This window comes from Leguminivora glycinivorella, chromosome 9 (assembly GCF_023078275.1).
Source record: "Leguminivora glycinivorella isolate SPB_JAAS2020 chromosome 9, LegGlyc_1.1, whole genome shotgun sequence".
Lineage (NCBI taxonomy): Eukaryota > Metazoa > Arthropoda > Insecta > Lepidoptera > Tortricidae > Leguminivora > Leguminivora glycinivorella.
Window position 1 is genome coordinate 17,337,545 of NC_062979.1, and position 21,007 is coordinate 17,358,551.

The following is a 21,007-nucleotide window of genomic DNA, read 5'->3' on the forward strand; positions in this document are numbered from 1 at the left end:
GGGACAATGACGTCATCTTTTTCGTGCATGCTGCCCGTAGTAACGAGTTATTAGACGTTATCACGTCAAAATCTGAACACGACTCATGTGTTGGTTGAGCATAAAATCGTGTACAAGTGGCGGCACATAAGCTTAGCGTTGAGTGAAATGTGGAGGGAATAGCTGGGCATGGGGTCGCATACTCTTCACCCCCTATAAGACCAGTTTTTGACTTCTGCGCAATAACTATCAGCGCTAAAGTTATGTGCCGCCACTTGTACCTCAAGTATTTTGTTTGTGTAACTGGACTCGACTGTACGACGACATACTAATGTCGTAAAACGGAAAAGACTTGTCAAGGAAACGTTAAAAAACGAGAATATAATGACAAGTTGCGAACCAACTGGTTTTTCAGGGCATACAATCTGGTGATCTACACGCCAATATTGAACCACGAGAATAGCGAGTGGCGCGAAAAGTGTAATCTTGAGCATTGCGAGGGTTTCAAGGCACGAAGATTAAACAAATGTTGCCACCAAGTGAAACTCAATTTTTTTTCACCAGATCAACACGAATAGTCACAGGATATATGTAAAACATCAATGTCATTAAAACAAACATATTTTTTTATCATGGATTCTTACGTCATGAAAAGATTCGTAATAAAACAACATCACTTGTGTAAAATGCATGTTTTTAGTGCCACAGACGCATTTTTTGTGACAGAGACCAATACATAATTTTAAAGTTGTAAGCTCTGGAAATCATTAACTTATTAGTTCGGTATATCATAACTTAACAGAACGAACGTTTCGGTAGCATAGCTAATGAAACTATGGTGCATCACTGTCATTATATCGTATTTTAATTATTAAATTACCACATTCAAAGCTAATAACTTGTAACATATAGATAATTATTGTTAATGTAAAGTTAAGAAAATAAAATGCAACATATTGCTAAAGTAAAATACTTGTGTTTTAGTATAAAGGAGAGTTCACATCACCTCAGTATAATATCAGTAATAGATCTTCTAACAAAAGTACTCCGCGCGGTATATGTGGGCGCAACATGTACGTATGCAATATATGTGTTGCGAATGCACACGGCGCGAATACATACATACCGCGTCGCGTATATTTGTTACAAGAGTTACTACTGGTCTTATGTGACATTACGCTCCTATCTCGACAATAACCACAACAGTGTTCACACGCGTATAGTACGCAGCTGTTGGCGAGATCCCGCAGTGGAGTGTGTATCTGTATAGTATTAAGATTCGTCGTCGCTGCCCTGCTGTTGCCGGGGCTTGGGTCCACCGGCGCGCTTGGCCATGATGATCTGGTCGACTTTGAGGATTGTGGTGGCGGCACCCACGGCGTACTTGAGGCCCCACTGCTTCAGCACGAAGGCGTCGAAGATGCCCTTCTCGTTGGCGTCACACACGCCGTTGTTTTCCGATTCGATGTCGTAGCCGGCGTTCTTGTTTCCCTCCTGCGAGTTAAAGAGGAAGAGAAATAAATTATTACACGTATTAAAAACATAATATTAACGATTTTGTTCAAGTATTTTCTCATAAAAATGTTTATTTAGAAAAAATATTGATCGACGAAATCGTGGAGACTTATCGGCAAGCAAAAAGCTAACTGTGGGGGTTCATAGTCATACCTTGTGGGCCTTGTAGATGTTGTTGACGACCTCGGTGGCGTTGGCGCCGGTGTTGTCGGCGAGCGCGCGCGGCACGCTCTCGAGTGCCACGGCGAACTTGCGCACGGCGTACTGCTCCAGCCCGGGCAGCGTGTCCGCCAGCTGCAGCAGCCGCGCCGCCAGCGCGATCTCCGTCGCGCCCGCACCCGGCACGAATCTGTGCGGTGACCGAATCATAAATATTTTCAAGCTCATACTATGGCCGCTAATACCTATATTAAACTAGTGGTGGTCCACTTACACCATCACTCCATCGACCGATATGGTCGATAGCGATGTTAACTGATAAGCCGGGTCCACACTGGCCGCACGCCTCGCGAGGAAAACGTCCGTGTTCATGCGCGCCCGCTTGTCTCGCCCGAGCACATTCGTTTGCCAAGATGGCGGTCCTCGGTCAGCTGTTCAAAATAGTTATGCACATTTTTGTTTCCGTGGCACGTAATTCGTATTTTCTTTTGATAAAAAAAAAGAAAAGTAAATCATTTACGATTCACGGCAATAAAGGGTATAGCCGGGTAACCTTGAAACTGCCCTACTTAAGAGCCCTTATTTCTTTGAGCGCTCATCAAATTCGTGAAATAGCCATCGATAAATGGCGTTGACGCTCGGTACGCGAGCACCGGCAACGCAACGCGTGTTTCAACACAGGCAAGAATAATCTTGATAGTTTTGAATTTAATCGCTAGTAACAATTCTTTTGGTTTTACATGGGGACTTTTTTTAAAGTTTACAAGAGATAAGAATAGATTATGAAAACTTCCACCCATAAGGGCGTAAAAATGGGGTGCAAGTTTGTAGGGGGATGATTTTTTTTGTTATAGACTTGAAATTAGAGAATAAGAGAAAAGTGATTTCAGCAGCGTTTTTGGATACTCTTCTCCTAAGGGGGTAAAAAATGGAAAAATCACCAACTATCATCATGATGGAGAAGGGGGAGGGGTGGGGTTGAAACATATTACTTTTTTGTTTCTCTGTGCTACAGTCACCGTCATAAAGGAGTGATGAGATTTCTATACCTAGTCGCTATAGATCGTTCGACAATTTCGTATGACATTTCAAAGAGTAGCCCAAATATGGTGGAGTTATGATGAGTAGAATAGCAGTTCTGTTGACCATCTCCTGACTCCATCACGACACGTTGGAACTCATTTAGATCGATGCTGCTCGTCATCCTAAATCTAGTGAGCCCAAATATGGTGGAGTTATGATGAGTAGAATAGCACTTCTGTTGACCATCTCCTGACTCCATCATGAGACCCTGGACCTCATCTAGATCAATTCTGCTCGTCAGCCCAAATCTAATGAGCCCAAACATGGTGGAGTTATGATGAGTAGAATAGCACTTCTGTTGACCATCTCCTGACTCCATCATGAGACCTTGAACCTCATCTAGATCGATTCTGCTCGTCAGCCCAAATCTAATGAGCCCAAACATGGTGGAGTTATGATGATTAGAATAGCAGTTCTGTTGACCATCTCCTGACTCCATCATGAGACCTTGGACCTCATCTAGATCGATTCTGCTCGTCAGCCCAAATCTAATGAGCCCAAACATGGTGGAGTTATGATGAGTAGAATAGCAGTTCTGTTGACCATCTCCTGACTCCATCATAAGACCTTGGACCTCATCTAGATCGATTCTGCTCGTCAGCCCAAATCCAATGAGCCCAAACATGGTGGAGTTCCGATGAGTAGAATAGCAGTTCTGTTGACCATCTCCTGACTCCATCATGAGACCTTGGACCTCATCTAGATCAATTCTGCTCGTCAGCCCAAATCTAATGAGCCCAAACATGGTGGAGTTAGGATGAGTAGAATAGCAGTTCTGTTGACCATCTCCTGACTCCATCATGAGACCTTGGACCTCATCTAGATCGATTCTGCTCGTCAGCCCAAATCCCAATGAGCCCAACCATGGTGGAGTTCCGATGAGTAGAATAGGAGTTCTGTTGACCATCTCCTGACTCCATCATGAGACCTTGGACCTCATCTAAATCGATTCTGCTCGTCAGCCCAAATCCAATGAGCCCAAACACGGCGGAGTTATGATGAGTAGAGTAGCAGTTCTGTTGACCATCTCCTGACTCCATCATGAGAACCAGAACCTCGTCCTGGTCCCGAAATATAGTAAAAATTCAAACTCTCATCAGATTTCAAGTAAAAATTGAAATCCATATAATCATCTGAAATGCAAATCGATTTCTAAAATTGCATGTATAAAAATCAGGCGGACCGTATGCTTGTTTGCCACCGACAGGATCAAGATTTGTTTAGTCGCAGTATACAGCATTTCTCGGAACTATCTAGCTGCTTACGAAAGCAAGGAGCGCCGGACGATCGAACGCAGATCCGTTGTCTACGAGCGCTCGGCGCAGACCATAGAAATAGGATGACAAAGAATGCCCCTCAAGCTTCAAAAACGAGACCAAAAATGACATTCACGTGTGTGCGTAATTTGTGTATGTGTGTGTCAAAAATAGTGATGTGATGTCTATAGACATAAATATTTTATCGATATTCCACTATTTTATCGACTAGGTAGTAGGTACTTTTCAAATAATGTTCTTTTGATATGTATTATAATAAAATTGGTACGAGTATTACGTATTCCTTTATTTATCTTTTTTCTCTAGGTAAGAGATTTAAAAAACGCATACAAAGTTAATACAAAATAGTACATTGCCATATGAGTGCGGAAAAAAGGAAATTCGAAACGAAACGAGTGGCGATAAACTAAAACACGAGTTACGAATTCCGTTACAATGGTCCTGCCAGTCAGTGCTGATTAGATAACCGACGGTACAGTCAGCAGTTTCGCCGCTTCCTCCATCAGCTGTACTCCGCGCGCAGCAAAAATCCAAGCGTACTTGAAGCCCTGGATACATAGTAATTCCTTGTTTAGTAGAGACGGTGGGTTTATGGGATTTGATGCTGCTTAATCCTAAGCGAAAGCCTGCCAAAAGAGAGTAGAAATTAATAGGGGCGCCACCGTCTATGTAAACCGTTTTGCTTGTGGCAACTATTGAGTCACTTTAGTGTGAGAGCAGTAAGTGTTGATAAGATAAAAAATAGTTCTATTACAGGTAATCTTGTGTCTCCTTGTGATGTACAAAGTCGTCGAAAGTGGCAAAATATAAGATATAATTAGCTATTGCATTGGCTGTTATAAAATAAAAAAATATAATATTAAACTAATTTTACCAGTGAATATTAGTGAATGTTTTATTCATTATTATATAATGATTGATATCTTAATAATTACATATCGACTAACATAATATTGCACTTTTGTAAGTTATCGATACTGTCATTATGAAATTGTCAAGCCCTAGCGTAAACTAACAATTTAGGTTTTTACACAAAATATTGAAAATGATTGAATATTTTGATGAAATATTAGCACACAGCAGAAGAAAACCTAATAATGGACTATGTGAGTAGCTTCTAAACACTTTTAAGTTATTAATTTGACAAAATATCGTAAAGAAAATTTCAATCGGAAGATCATAATTACCTGTGAAATGAGTATTTCAGCGGATTATTTGGCCCTATAACAGAACAATCTAGTACACTGCACGACACCATATTTTACACATCCCTTTTTATTACCCCAACCCCCGAATTATTTATTATTTTGAATATCTTCAAAATATGTAAACAAAGCCGCGGCCGCTGTCGGACTCAGAAATGGTCACGTTTTGTCAATGGTAGTCCGACTCTTTCTCACTCATGGTATGTTCATATACGTGACGGCTTCTCTTTCGCACACTTCAGCTGTCTTTAAGCGTAAGCGAAATGATAGGTCTGTGGCGCAGACTGAGCGCCCTGAGCGGGCCCGTGTCAGTCAGCACAGTGTATTTTATTCGAATTTTAGGTGCTTTAATAAAATGTCTATCGACAGAAAGGTATGTCCTATATGTATGATTTTTTTTTATTATGTCAACAAGAAGTTCTAGTTTAGGATATTTTTGTATAAGAGTTACAATATACGCAGGAACCGCAGGAAAAATACATAATGTAAACCTCTTTTTATCGAAAAAATGGGGAAGACACGGAAGGTTATTTATCCTCCATTTCAAATAAATCTTAAAATGTCAAACGTTGATTACCTCGTATAGGATATAATATCTGGGCGACCGAGCTTCGCTCGGTTCTGTTAATTTCGTATCCTTGACATGTGTCGCCATCTAGTTCAAAAACCAATAATACCTACATCGAGCGAAAAAATTCTCAGCCTTAACAACACAACTACTCCACACGAGATGGCGCGCATTTCGCCACAAAAACTCAAATAGTGTATTTTTCTATTCGTTTTAGCCTTGACCTGTGTCGCCATCTAGTGTTTGCAATAAATAGTACTTACATCGACCGAAAGAATTCTGTCTTAACAGTACAACTACTGCACACGAGATGGCGCGCGAAGAAAAACGCATGAAAACTCGAAAATTCGCGTTTTCCGGGACCTAAGGATAAGTTAGACCGATTTTTCACCCCCAAAAACCCCCACATAACAAATTTCAGCGAAATCGTTAGAGCGGTTTCCGAGATCGTCAGTGTAAATAAATATATAAATAAATAAATATACAAGAATTGCTCGTTTAAAAGTATAAGATAAATAGGATTGTGATCATTTATTACCCCAAATGAAATTTTTAACAGCACAATCACGATTCGAAACGAGTTATCCCACTATGAAATTTGAAAACGTCTTCCGAAAAAACTGATTTTTTTGTAGTAGAAAAAGACATATTTTAAAATATTATCCAATTATTACCTAGCTTAAGATATGTTATTTTAGGAACATTGTCAGTTTTTTAATAATCATTTATGGTTTCTTTATAATTTTGAATGAAAAAGGTTACATTTTGCCAAAAACGCTCGTCTTTAGGAATAAGGCCTCTTAAGCGAAAAAACTGATTTCCTTTTACTGGATTGTATACCTATGTATATGTAGTGCTTTCACCAAATATCAGACCTCAAATGTATTAGATTTAAAAAAATGTGCAAAAAAAGGAAAAACATTTTTATTTTATTTTAGCCAAAGTACTTATGCGATTTCTTTGTAATTTGGATATGTTGTATATATATACAATTAAGGTCAATTTCTAAAAAAAAAATTATTGCGTTATGTCATGAAAAAAAAAATAAAAAAATTGAGTTGAAAATTAAAAAAAAAAGAAAAATAATACTTGCGAGATAGCGACAGTTACCAAATTTACATATTTTATGTATAATTTAATAATGTTTAACATATATTTTTTTCAAAAATAAAAATCGGGATTAACCACGGATTAACAGTGAGAAAAAATCGGATTTGTGACATCCCATACATTGTTTTCATACAAAATAACTTGTACGTGATTCCACTAGAACGTTTTATTCCCAACGTATTTTGAATTTAGAACGCGAGTAATATAATTAAACTGAGAGCGAACCATAAACTCCTTGGCTGTATGCGGCTGGGCGTAAGACATTCGAATGATTAAAAAAAATTAAAGGCGGGAACGGGCAAATAGGCACGAATAGTACTGAGTGCTAATTATCGAAAGATATCTGTTTCTTTGATAAATAAAAACGAAGCTTTGAAAAAGCTATTTTCAAAACTCCCGACCGCTAAAGATAACGGTAGCGTAGGGGCCGTTTTTCCATTTATCCCTATGGACGTATTAACCCCGCACTCAGTATTAATAGTAATTTAATTACTCGCGTTCTAAATTCAAAATACGTTGGGAATAAAACGTTCTAGTGGAATCACGTACCAGTTATTTTGAATGAAAACAATGTATGGGATGTCACAAATCCGATTTTTTCACACTGTTAATCCCGATTTTTATTTTTGAAAAAAATATATGTTAAACATTATTAAATTATACATAAGATATGTAAATTTAGTAACTGTCGCTATCTCGCAAGTATTATTATTATTATTTTTTTTTTAATTTTCAACTCAATTTTTTTTCATGACATAACGCAATAATTTTTTTTTTAGAAATTGACCCTAATTGTATATACAACATATCCAAATTACAAAGAAATCGGATAAGTACTTTGGCTAAAATAAAATAAAAATGTTTTTCCTTTTTTTGCATATTTTTTTTTAATCTAATACATTTGAGGCCTGATATTTGGTGAAAGCACTACATATACATAGGTATACAATCCAGTAAAAGGAAATCAGTTTTTTCGCTTAGGGCAGTTTCACTATGGTTACCCGGCTATACCCTTTATGTGCTCTCGAGCAGAACTATTTTGAACAGCTGACTGAGGGTCGAAACGGCCGATCTCGGCGAGCAAATTTACTCGGGCGTTTTCCTCGCGAGGCGTGCGACCAATGTGGACCCGGCTAAACGAACGACACGAAAAACGATATCATATTAAATCGCCACGTCGGTTAATTTTAAAATAATCGTCCGAGAGAGTGACCATCGCTGGCAAAAATACATACCGTCCATCCCTCGCACTGTTCTTGAACGTGTTGACCCCGTCATCGATAGCTCGCTCGATGTCGTCCATGTAGTTGTCGGTGGAGCCGCGGATGAGCACGGTGGAGATGCGCGCGTCGGCGGCGAGCATACGGAACACGACGACGCGCGTGTCGCCGAGCTCCTCCACGCCCACCACGTCGCAGTAGCCCAGCTCCTGCACCGTGGGCGTGGTCAGTCTGGGTAGGACCTGAAAAATATAAACATAAACAACAATTTTAAAACAGACATTTTATACTATTTTTCTGCTCTATGGCTGTTGTCTGATGGGGGAGAACCATTTGGGACGCCGTGGTGGACGGTCGTGTCCGGAGCAAGTCTCATAAACGCGTAAAAACCCATCGAAACAATAGACACCCATCGCGCCAGATCCCAAATGCAACCGCTGCACGTGCATCTAAATACCGCCGACGCGCCCCGACCCGACCAGAGCTCCCGCGACGCGTTGTACCTAACTTCAGACTTTTGTGACAGTAGTGTTAAAATGTATAGAGCTTATAGTTTTCGCGTTACGAGTGTGCCGTGTGTTTTCTTATTTACTCAATTTATAGAGACAGTGCGAGACCAAAAACACCCAGTAGCATCCAAACAGACAATCCGCAGTACGAGTTACGAACTTCTTCCCGCACCACAAGCGTGTGCAGTGTGTTTACTGTTTACATACTTACAGTGACAGTTGCTCAATTTTTAGAGACAGTGTTAGATTAAATACCTATACTTAGGAGTACTTAGTAGCGAATCAAGTCAAGTGCCGGTGGCTCTCGTCGCCGCGCCGCCCATACCCAACCTGGGCCCGGCGCCTACTACCCAACGTCGAGTCGAGAAGCAGCGGCTGATGCTAACTACACCTTCATTGCGACCAAATTGGTGAGCTCGTTCCATCTCTGTTGTCTTACTTAGCGCTAACACCGGTGCTCCTAGGTTTAGGTGCCTATTTAACTAGATTTAGCTTGACCAAGTTGTTAAGCCTCAACGAAAGGGATATCAGCTGATTACAATTATACGCCCAGTTTAGCTAATTATACACATTGTGCCTAATTTATATAACGCGACTATTTATTTACTATTTAATAAGCACAACACATAGTATGCTTGTATTCCACATAGTTCAATCTAATGGTAATTATTTATTTGTTTCTAGGCGAGGTAACAAAATGTAAATCGGATACAAATATCATGTAACTGTACTAAACATATATACTTAATACTAAATTTACATTTTAAGAATAACCAAGCGAAACATTCAATAATGTATACCTATCATTTGTACACGCTATCATTTTAAGTAACTTATTATTATTACACCTACCTAACTTTGATTTTAAATCTATAATCTAGCATCGACTTATCAGTTTTAAATTAATGAATCGAGAACAAAAGTTAACATTGACTCGCAGAACCGTTGAGCGATAGCCGTGACGTTACCATAATTATACCTGACTATTTTAGTAACTAGGTAGGTAAGACAGGTCACATAGTCCAGGTACCTCAATTAAACTGTATTACCTAAAATTTCCACTACGCAATTTCCATGGCCCGGGTATTAGAAGCGGGCCGCATAGTTCATATTAGTTAATTAAGTTATGTGTCTAGAACTAGCGTTATAATACGGTTCTGCACTAGACAGGAAAGTTGATTTAAGAAGGCCTGTTGGTCTCAATAAAACCGATAGCGATGTCTATTTGACCAGGTTGTCAGCATTAAAATTACCATTGCTTTTGCGCTGTATAACACTTTATATCATACCTTTGGTACCGTTTTAAGTAAGAACTGTAACGAAATATCTTAGTTTGGAAAACATACCTATAATAGTGTGGATACTAACTTCACTTAGCTTTACATAATAGCACCTTAGGTACTTACTCAACCCCCAGTGATACATTGCTGGCTGGAAATACCAAACAAGTATCTGAGACTCAAAAAAAGGAAAAAAACACGGGCTGTTTTCTTGAACTATCTGGGCAACTTTTACAACATAACACATTGCACTTCCAAATCATAAACCAAGCCAATAACTTCCCATTAAAGAAAAGGATAAATTACTTTCTTAAAAAAACCAAGACAATTTCCTTGTAAAGACGCACACATCTGGCCTCCAGTCACCGCTATTCTGCCAAACACGGTCAAAAAGGATATAAATTATGCAATACTCTATTGATATAGGGTTGTTTAACGGCCGGCCGCCCGACCATAGTATAACTGCAAACCCCATTAAATCTTTTCATCCAAATGTCTTTCCAAATTCCTGACGCAAATTTATAACTAAGACAATAAGCCCCATCTGGCATTCGAACCCACGCTACCTACTAGAGAAAAAAATAACAATAGCTTTTATTACCAGACCAGGCTAAACCGGCCAACTATATGAAACTATATTTTTATTCTCTCAGTTTTAGGTACCTACATGAATACATACGGGCGCGATCTAGTGTTGTGGTACTTGTGGTAGTCAAAATAGTAGGTACTAACAGAAGTATAGTACTTATTAAGTGATTTCGAGTGTAGATGAAGTGACTATTACTACCATAATTTGTCGTTGTTATTATATGTGCTATCCTTAAGTGAACTTGTGTATCTAATGCTATATGTGTTGTGGTGAATGGATGCACCGTGAAAGTATGGGCCTAAAATTGTGAGGGTCTTTTATGAGCTTGAAGAAATAGATGTCACAAGAAGATACCAAAGAAATACATAAACCCTTATTTGCCTAAATGGTAATACATAGTTGCATCAGCGCTTTAAAACGTTATTCATTCTTAATTATCCCATCAGCGGACGTGTTATCAAACTTATCGCCGTAGACGTCTACAACCAGCAACACTATTACACTACTCTGCACTTACCCACTACAGGACAACGTTACTGGAGCCCTTATTACTTCGCCAAGTCTGCTCATATTATGGACACTCAAACTGTTTGTACTAAACCTCACGTGTTTGTGTCGTCTGTCAAGAAATAAGAAATACATCGAGTTCACAAAGAATGACATGAAATGAAACTATCAACGAGAATAAGCAACAGAAAAAATAACTCATTATCTGAACAGTGCTCAACTCAACCCTCTTCGTAGTTATTACATAGGTACCTACTCTGTCTCTTCTTCTTCTCATCATCAAGAATGCGCTGCGCAGCCGGTTGAACAAAACTGAGAACTGTGCTACAATATCTTCAGAATGCTGGCCCCAGTTTTATTTTACAGTGAAAGCAGTTCCAGTGTGAAATATTTACCAAATTTAACAATTACTTAGTTACGTTTTGATTTTTTAGTGTCATTTGTTTAGTTAACGTATAGTAAAGTGTTGTGGGTGATCCTAACAGTGGCAAATATGTAGCAATCAACCAATATTTACACACTTCACGCGTAGAGACTACTTATGGAAGAATTAAGACAAAGAAGAATAATATACATGGGATCCGTGGAGTTATAGAAAACTACCGATATACTCCACTATCGCTGAAATAACACAACTACAACGTGCAACGACATCAAGCTGGCTCTGAAACCGTAAAAGAAGACGGGAGAAGCCCCTCTGGAAGCTAGCCAGCTTCCGTCTGATACATCCGAGACGAAGAAATGACAAGTGAGACAAAGGGGAGGGTGTATTTTAAATGCAGTCACATATCCTCACACCTAATATTTATTACACACCAAGTATAGTATTTATCTACCCAACGCTGACTTTACGATGCCTTGTATTCGGGTCGGCTCCAAATTTCCCGTCTCTCCTACTATCCTGACTGCAAACCTTAAACTCCCAACCCTATCTACTGGGTGCTCTGGTGTCTTGGACAGGCTGCGGGGGCCTACGGCGGGGCAGCAGGGGTTGCTGCGTAATGAGCCGGTTTGCAAACGTACTCTGTCTGATTCTGCGTTCGAGTCTTAGTCGGTGAGATGTGACGCAGACATATCCAACGACTCGCTGCCTCTTAGGCTCAATCATCAGAGTCACGTAAGCCCACAGCGCTATTGCGTATCAAAATCTCCTCCCCCTGTAGTCTCCCCTTCCTAGTCCTTGCAGCAGGATCTGCTGGCTGGAGTTACCCCCTGAATCTGAATCTGAATCTATGGCTGTTGTCTGATGGGATGGGATTTTATTAGTAACGAATCACTCCTCGAGGTGCTTCCTATTTCTATAAAAGGAACTGGCTCGTGTGGAATTGAGCCATTTTTTTCAAAGTTGTCCATTCCATTTTTTTTTTGGATTTGGAAATTTTTATGTGGTTTACGCTCAGAATCACGAGCTTTTTCAATCTTAAAAAAGTGTCCCAAGGTTTTTTTCCCTTTCCGGTACCATTTTTTCATACATTTTGTATGGTGGTAATGGAATGACAAAAATGTAGTTAAGGAAATCTTGGGACATATTTTTTTCTCCTATCAGGGTCGAAAGACCTCGCGATTCTCAGTACGAATCGCGTAAAAAATACCCATGTTACAAAAAAAGTGGGGCGGACAACTTTAAAAATATGGCCCAATTACCTCCCCTCCACCTGTTTTAGCAACAGATGTAATATGTGGATGGATATCTTATGGGTGAATCAACTTTTCTTTGCCAGCAAAATTTCGCATACTTCGACTACATGTGGTCAGAAAATTTAATTGGGATTTAGTCTAATTAATGTATACTTATTATATTAAAGACATATACTAGCTACGCAATACAACATGTAATTATAGGGTTTCCTATTTTATAACTTTGTTTCGAGCAGTGACCCAGTGGACATAGCTGTCCCTCACTTTTGTATGAAAAGTGTCTCTTCCACTGGGTCACATATTGTTTTAATTAAAAATGAATCGTTTTTAAATTTTTCCCTAATTGGTATACGTGAAATAAGGATCTTTATTCACGATGGTAAGGTTAAAAATCACAAAAGTAGACCTAATAATAAGTAAGGGTAATTCTTGCAAAAAGCAAGAAAAAGTTGATTCACCCTTATTCATCATTTATATTCTTAACAAAAATGATGTTTAAAAAATACTCACAGTAGCATTAACCGTCTTGGCGACACGTCTGAGGTCGAATTTGGAAGGAAGACGTACAGCCATAATGCCATATTTGTTCAGTAAGTGCAGTGCCATGTCACCAAACTTCGCGCCCGCTACAATAACCTTTACACCGGTATCAGCAATGTCTTTGATTTGTTTCTCCAAAAGAGATTCCTCTCCTCTGCTGAAGTTGAGAAGTTCATCAGCAGTTTTGATGAGGACTGTTCCTTTGGTTTCTGTTTGGGTAATGTCAATGGGGCATGAATATACGGCTATCTTAGCTTTCTCAGCAGATGTGACGTCTCCCTCAACTTCACGCTTGAAGACCATTCCTGAGAGGACGTCAGACTGCAGGAGTCCAGCTCCAAGAATCTGGAATTATGAAAAATATGATTTGAAATACTTACAATTTCAAATGTTTGAAATCTTTAACTACATGGGCATCTGCTATCTATTAAAAGCTGCAAGGGGCTGATGATTCAACTATTTTTTTATTTGCAACTATAATAGCAAATGATGACCAAATATATATATTAATGAACGCAATGAAAGGTTTCAGTTATGGCCAAAATATTTTCATAAATACTCATGTTATAGAGAAGCAGACATGGGCTCAATGTTATCAAATTTATGAAATGTGTAATTGCAACACATGTGTTAGTTTGGGTACACGACAAGACAGAGGACAAGGTACCAGGGTGTTTATGAACGGACAAGAGGGGGCAAAATAGAAATACAAAAATCTGTCAAGGTGGTCAAAGACATGCACTAACCTTCTCTCCGGGAGTCAGGAACTGCAGGCAGGATTGGCTGGGGTCCACACTTCATCACGGAAGCACAACCGTTTTTGCACATGTCTTATAACAGTCTGTCAGGTGTCAACAACTAATTAGAGGCCCGCGCGGGCGGGGCGAGGGGAGGGGAAACATATCTTTTAAATATATATGGTTAGGTAGGTAGAATTATAGGTAGAATTTTGAACACAGGGTTTATTGAAACTAAATATGATACTATTTAAAGCAAAAAATGTTACCTTGCAAATTCTGACATTGTCCACATTGAATGTAGTTTTCTCTGGCAGGATGGCAATGCATGCTTTAGCAACAAGTCCAGCGATGAAATCCTCATTGCCATATTGTTTAGCCATAATAGCTGGCCGCACACTCTTAATAACTTCTTCTGTGTTTTTGATATCTTTGATTTCATAGCAGACCAGTTCAGGTAAGATTTCAAGGCACTTTTCAAGGGCAGTTTCATAACCCTCAGCAATTTCACTGGTGGTTACACCGAGACGGAGGAGTTCTTCTGCTGCTTCCAGGAGTGCTCCAGATAGGACAATCACAAAGTTGGTACCTAAAACCCAGAGGTGGTGTTAAAAATATAGATATAGATGTTCGTAATGCTCAATGAAAAAAAAAACACCAGTCTATATGAATCTTTAATAAAAATTTATGTAATTGCAGATTCTATCACCCTGCTACAAGTACATGTCGGCGGCCGCGAGTTCGCGGCCTAATCAGGGGTGGCGCGCGTTTTCACGGAACGCACGTTCGCACTTTCTATTGTTATTTTACGTAGCGAGTTTTTTTTTAAGGTTCATATGCGATGTCCGCGTGTGGAATGGCTAACAATGCTAAGTTAAATAGACATCATGAATAAAATATGTACCATAGGACATTCTTACACAGATCTACTATTGATTAAGTCCCATGGAAAAGTTCAATAAGGCTTGTGATGTTGGAACTTAGACCAAAATACGTACTTAAATATAATAGTATAAAATTTTATGTGTAATTAATTCGTTTTAATCCATAGACAACCCTATCATCCGACGTTGCGCACGTGCGGCTGGTTTCTTTGTAAAAAAATTGTAGGCATTTAAAAAGGCGGCATTTGGTGAACATCAAAGCAGTGGGCCTGTACTTGTACTATTGTATATTCTGTGGTAATTGGTTGATCAATTAGTAGTGAGACTTCTTAATGAGAAGCATGAATGCCTTTGTACAAATGATGTGTGTGTTATTTTTATTTTTGTACAATAAAGTGTATTAATTGTTACTACTACTACTTATTTGTAAGTTATGACTTTTTATTTAACAATTACACCAGTCTTTTTGATTTTTCTGTTGAGGTAGGTTAATTTGTTATTTTCATAAATTCGTGGATTTCACAGGTCTTACAATGTGCATGGGTTACATTAAGAAAATAATATGTAATATTATCCAACAATGTTTTGATTTTACAAAATGGGGCAGTTTATAAGATGTATAATTAGTAGAGATGGGCCGAATATGAATATTCGGCTGAACATTCGGTTCAGCTGTTACCAAACCAAACATTCAGCAGAATATTTGGTTGAGCCGTATTTTAAATACTGGCTTAGAGTTTTAGCTTTCAATGATTGGTAATGGGTACACATTTATCTTACTGAGGCTCTTAATGTTCCTATAATTTAGTGCATAAGAAAATTTTGGTTTTTGTTTCTTAAGGCATGTTATTTTACCCATTTTACAAAATTATTGTATTTTATATTTTAACGCATTTTTAACTCCCTTTGGTAGTTCCTTGAGAATGCTGAAATAGGATGTCATTATCTGATGAATTATGAAACATTATTTATTTACTTTGTTTATTCGGTAAATATTTGGCAATGTAACTGAACTGTTCTGCCGAATATGAACATTGAAAAACTTGCAGAATTTGCCGAATACCGAATATTCGGCCCATCTCTAATAATTAAAGTAATAAAATTGTAAAAAGTGATTTGCACAGCATAGCATTTCATTCAAATATCTAATTGAACAAAAAAACATACCGTCTCCAACTTCAGCATCTTGCATCTGACTGCCCAAGACCATGAGTTTGGCTGCAGGGTGCTCGACATCCAGCTCTCTGATGATGGTGCCAGCATCGCTCGTCACGAACTGCTTGTCAATGTGGTTAATGATCATTTTGTTCATGCCGTTAGGACCATAGGCGGAGCGCACACTTTGTGCAAACTGCTTACATGCCGTTATGTTTCTGTATACGGCTTCTTCTAGCCCAGAGAACATCTGAAAATTGTCAGGTGAATGGCATTTATAAATTATTGTCAATATATTCATAAATAGGCTTCTATGATCCACAAGGTTCTTAAGAGTTAATGTAGTGCTATTTTATATTATAACAAATGGCTGTCCATACATATACCCATGGCATATGCTAAACGTTGCCCTTTCAAGAAAAACTTAATAAGTAGTTAATAGTTAACAAAAGACTGAGAGGACTGAACAAAATCCAATTATTTCGCAAATAAACAATGGTTTAAGCCTTTTACTGAGTGAATTTGACAATTTACAACTGATTGAACCGTCAAATATTTTAATTTGTACAGTATATTATGTACATGATGAAATAAAAGGAAAAATAAAACCATAATTTTCGATACACATGACATGAGAGAAGTAAGGTTATAATTTACCCGTGCTCCATCTTTCATCATTGAGGGTACCCCCGGGGCTCTTGGAACATGTAAAGCCATCTTTTCGGATTATTAAATCAACTTCAACTTAAAATCCAACAACTGTAATTCAATTCCGGTACGAACAAAAAGACTGAACAAAATGAATCACACGACCGACCGACAATCGACACCGACATGAACCACAGATAACACCAAATCTGCACGCTGCCAGTACGATAAAGTACTTAGGACAAAATGTAGTAATGCCAACTTAATAAAGTTGTAAAGCAGTGAATACATATAAGTACGCATGTCGTTGCAGGTATCTTCTTAGTAGTTTGTGCGTTGCAGTGTGGGAGCCAAAGCCTGACCAAAAATAAATAAATATTGGGGACACCATGGACACCTTACACAGATCAACTTAGCCCCAAACTAAGCAAAGCTTGTACTATGAGTGCTAAGCGACGATATACATACTTATATATGTCGCAGGGAAATGGCCAAAACAGATTTGATCAAATCTCTAAGGGATATGATCAAATCACGCAAGATGTCAAAATGGCGAATCCATTTCATCATTTCTCTAGAAAATTTCAGTCATTTGACTAAATCCCTAACTCTGTTTAGTGAAATAACAAAATCGGCCAATAAACATGGCACGTTTTGTCATTTCACTAGATTTGTTAAAATCCCTGAACCACAACAGTAAGTTGACGAAACGAGCTTATAAAGTCAACTAGTTTTATCATTTCGCGACGAAACCTGTCCAGATATTTGATCATTTCCCTAAATTCGTTTAGCGAAATGTTAAAAGAAATTGACTTTTTGAGTTCGTTTCGTCAACTTACTGTCGTGGTTCAGGGATTTTATCAAATGCTTTTGTAGTTTGGTGCGGCCTGCAAAAGGGTTAAGTGCCCCTCTGAATGGAAATTTGTTCTCAGGGAGTTGGGAGACGGGGTAGGGTAGGCTGGAACGTCACAAATAGGCAATTGATAAGGCTCATTTGGCATATCAAACTATTTATTCATAAAAATATACCATACATTCAGGTTATACTCTAACACTAACAGTCGATTATGATATCACTAAAAATAAGTCTGTCATTAACTAGGAGATAGTAATAGTACCAAAGAGAAAATAAAATTATACTTCTGCTTTTCCATTCTGGATGAAAATAAGATAACGCTTCCTTCTCTCTAATGTAAATATCATAGGCAGTTATTAGTCAAATCGTAGGTATGTATTTTAATTTTTAGGTATGCAATTAATTATGTAGGTGCATTACAATGCGCACAATATCGTACCTACCATATCATTATTACTACGTTAAAATAATAGTATATTGAGATATAATAATAATTACGAGTAAAAAGCTCTGGCACACTAGTCGGACCAAGCTATATTGGCAGCGATTTTGTTAGAAATCGCAATCAGTAATGAAACTTACATAATTATATTCCTAGGGTATGTATGAAAGTAAAATGTTTAAAAAATCCTAATTCACTCAGAAAATCTGCGCTGAAAATTTTACACTGAATTCAACTTAACCGTGCTCTACGTCATCTAAAAGTGAAAGAGAGAGTGGTAATTTTAGTCAAAAGTGCTATTGATTACAGGTCCATTAGTAGTAGGGGGAAATTAGCTAAAATTACGGCATAATTAATGGAAGGTTTTTTTTAATTGAAATATGTACGTTATAGACTAAAGTTCTTTTTCATCAACCCTCCCCACTCCTCCCCCCTCTGCGTCACCCCTCTACCCTCCCTTAAAGTGCCGAAAATGCGGTTTTTCTCGATTTCTGACAAAACTGTTGAAGATACAGAAAAAGCGCGTAGGAACGAAGTAATCCTTAATAAATTTACTACAAATCATTCATTATAATTAACACTTTGGTTCTAGCACTTATAGTTTTCGCGTGATCCGTCACGAAAGTTGGTTCTTTGCTGCAATTTTCTTTAATGAATGTTAAGTTTTCGCCCAAAATTCTTACGAAATCGTCGAAATTTGTTTGATATGACTAAAATATTGTAACCCATGACTAAAATAAAATTAAGGGGGAAAAATCACTACCATGGGTGGAATTTCCAATATGTCTTGGAATTCCAGTAACTATTTAAGACGTAATATTTTCACGGTAGTAGTCGCTAGGAGTACCATTGATCCATATAGTATATCGATGACTGGGGATGAGCTTTTGGTAGCTGTTGGTAGAGCCCTGGAGTTTCAATCCAGAAGCCGTGAGTTCAAGTTCCACCCATGGTAGTGATTTTTCCCCCTGAAATTCATTTTCAGTTTATAATATTTTAGTAATATCAAACAGATTTCGTAAGCAATTTGGGAGAAAACTTAACATTCACTAAAGAAAATTGCAGCAAAGGACCAACTTTCGTGATGGATCACGCGAAAACTATAAGTGCTAGAACCAAAGTGTCAATGAATGATTTGTAGTAAATTTACTAAGGATTACTTTGTTCCTACACGCTTTTTCTGTATCTTCAACGGTTTTGTCAGAAATCGGGAAAAACCGCATTTTCGGCTATTTAAGGGGGGGAAGAGGGGTGACGCAGAGGGGGGAGAGATGGGGAGGGTTGATGAAAAATAACTTCGGCCTATAATGTACATATCCCAATCAAAAAAAATCTTCCATTAATTATGCATATATTTTCATACATAACTTTCCAGAAGCAACGTACTATAGGTCCATCAACTATCTACATACCTATTTGTGTAAAACCACAATAATCGATGAACTTGACATGAGACATTTTGTAGCACAAGAACTTTGGCACGACTATTCAGGTTTGAGAAATATATCTCGTAATAATATTATATTAAAGTTAGACCTTAACATCAGAGATGATTAAATAATATGAACTGTTGTCTGCTAATCTCTATTCAACATTGCGTTCCTTCAGAATAAATCAGTGTTTTATCATATTTTACTTGTCTTTGACAGCCACTTGATAATTTTCAATTAAGTTCGTACAAACATTTCCTGCAGATGCTAATTTATAAAAATACGATTACAATTAGGTATAATTAAGTACTATAAATATTTTAATGCACCAGAAAAAAAATCTAAAGTTGTATGTAGTAAGATTTACTTCAAATTTATCACTAAACCTTTTTCTAGCATTACTATCTCTAACATCACAGGAAAGGCCCCCTATCAAATAAAAAAATCTACTTTAAATCGCCAAGAAAAATATTTCACTAAATTTAAATTATAATAATACTGATTTTATAAAGGGGGCGTCCATTAATCGCGTCATACTGCATAGGGGGGGGAGGGGGTCATGAAAAAATCACCAAATATCACCATGGGGGGTGGGGGGGTTAGGAAAATATCACGTGTATTTTTTTTGTTACACTAACGTAAAGAAAAAAACATTTCTGAGCTATTTTTATATCAACTTTTACAGTCAGAACTTGCGTTGTGCAGTGCAAAGAGAACAGGGTGGCTAGCCGAATGGCACAATCGCTCACGAAACGCTCACGAAACGAAGCGCTAGTAGATATCTATCTCTATCGCGCTTGCGTATTGGCGCGACAGAGCCAGCGGCGTATCGCTTTCGTTTGGCGTCGGAGAAATGCCATTCGGCTACGCGGCCAGAATAGAATATAATTTATTCGTGAACACAGTCAAGATTAATTACACATTACAACACAAACAGAAAGGAATGAAGTGCCACGTAATGGCCTCATCTCAGCATGTTGCTGGTAACTTCCAGCGCTGATCTTCCGATGAGACCATCAAGTGAAAAAAAAAAGAGCTGTGTGCAGTCGGTTATTTTTAATTCTCAAAGATTTTTTTAGTTTGCCCTCATCGCGTGTACACGGACAGTCGGTTATAGACGGTCAAAAAATCAGTCCCCACTTTACATGTAGGGGGGGGGGGGGTTACCCTAACAAAACATTTTTTTCCACTTTTTATTTTACCAAGAGTGTTTTATTTTTGCTTATTTGCCAAGAGTGGCCCTGAAGCTTTAGTAGTTTCATGTGCTCTGCCTGCCCCTTTATGGGATACAGGATACAGGCGTGATTGTATGTATGTACGCATAAGGGCCATTTTTTTCAATGTTGTCCACCCCACTTTTTTTGTAACATGGGTATTTTTTAAAAAGTTCAAAATAATTTTCCTAGAAAGTCTTTATAAAGTTCTACTTTTATGATTTTTTTCATATTTTTTAAACATATGGTTCAAAAGTTAGAGGGGGTTGTGTCCCCCACATTTTTTTCCTTTAGGAGCGATTATTTCCGAAAATATTAATATTATCAAAAAACGATTTTAGTGAACCCTTATTCATTTTTAAATACCTATCCAACAATTTATCACACGTAGGGGTTGGAATGGAAAAAAAAATCAGTCCCCACTTTACATGTAGGGGGGGTACCCTAACAAAACATTTTTTT

The 21,007-nt window shown here is 38.1% G+C and overlaps 1 protein-coding gene across 1 annotated transcript; it reads right to left on the reverse strand.

Annotated features, from left to right (window-relative positions):
• Window positions 1-655: 655 nt before the first annotated feature.
• On the reverse strand, window positions 656-16,790 carry LOC125229581 (T-complex protein 1 subunit theta). Its single transcript, XM_048134457.1, has 7 exons — window positions 16,613-16,790; window positions 15,968-16,205; window positions 14,186-14,505; window positions 13,150-13,524; window positions 8,132-8,358; window positions 1,648-1,843; window positions 656-1,473 (listed from the first exon to the last, which is right to left on the reverse strand). The coding sequence occupies exons 1-7, from the start codon at window positions 16,670-16,672 to the stop codon at window positions 1,252-1,254; spliced, it is 1,638 nt and encodes a 545-aa protein (XP_047990414.1). The 5' UTR covers window positions 16,673-16,790; the 3' UTR covers window positions 656-1,251.
• Between the last annotated feature and the right edge of the window lie 4,217 nt (window positions 16,791-21,007).

What these genes read in the sequence shown, in the direction of transcription:
- LOC125229581 (XM_048134457.1), bottom strand. Translation starts at nt 16,672, where the DNA reads ATGGCTTTACATGTTCCAAGAGCCCCGGGGGTACCCTCAATGATGAAA. An exon ending in AGATGCTGAAGTTGGAGACG is followed by an intron (nt 14,506 to 15,967) that starts GTATGTTTTTTT and finishes TCTGGGTTTTAG; the next exon opens with GTACCAACTTTGTGATTGTC. An exon ending in ACATCTACAAGGCCCACAAG is followed by an intron (nt 1,474 to 1,647) that starts GTATGACTATGA and finishes TTTAACTCGCAG; the next exon opens with GAGGGAAACAAGAACGCCGG.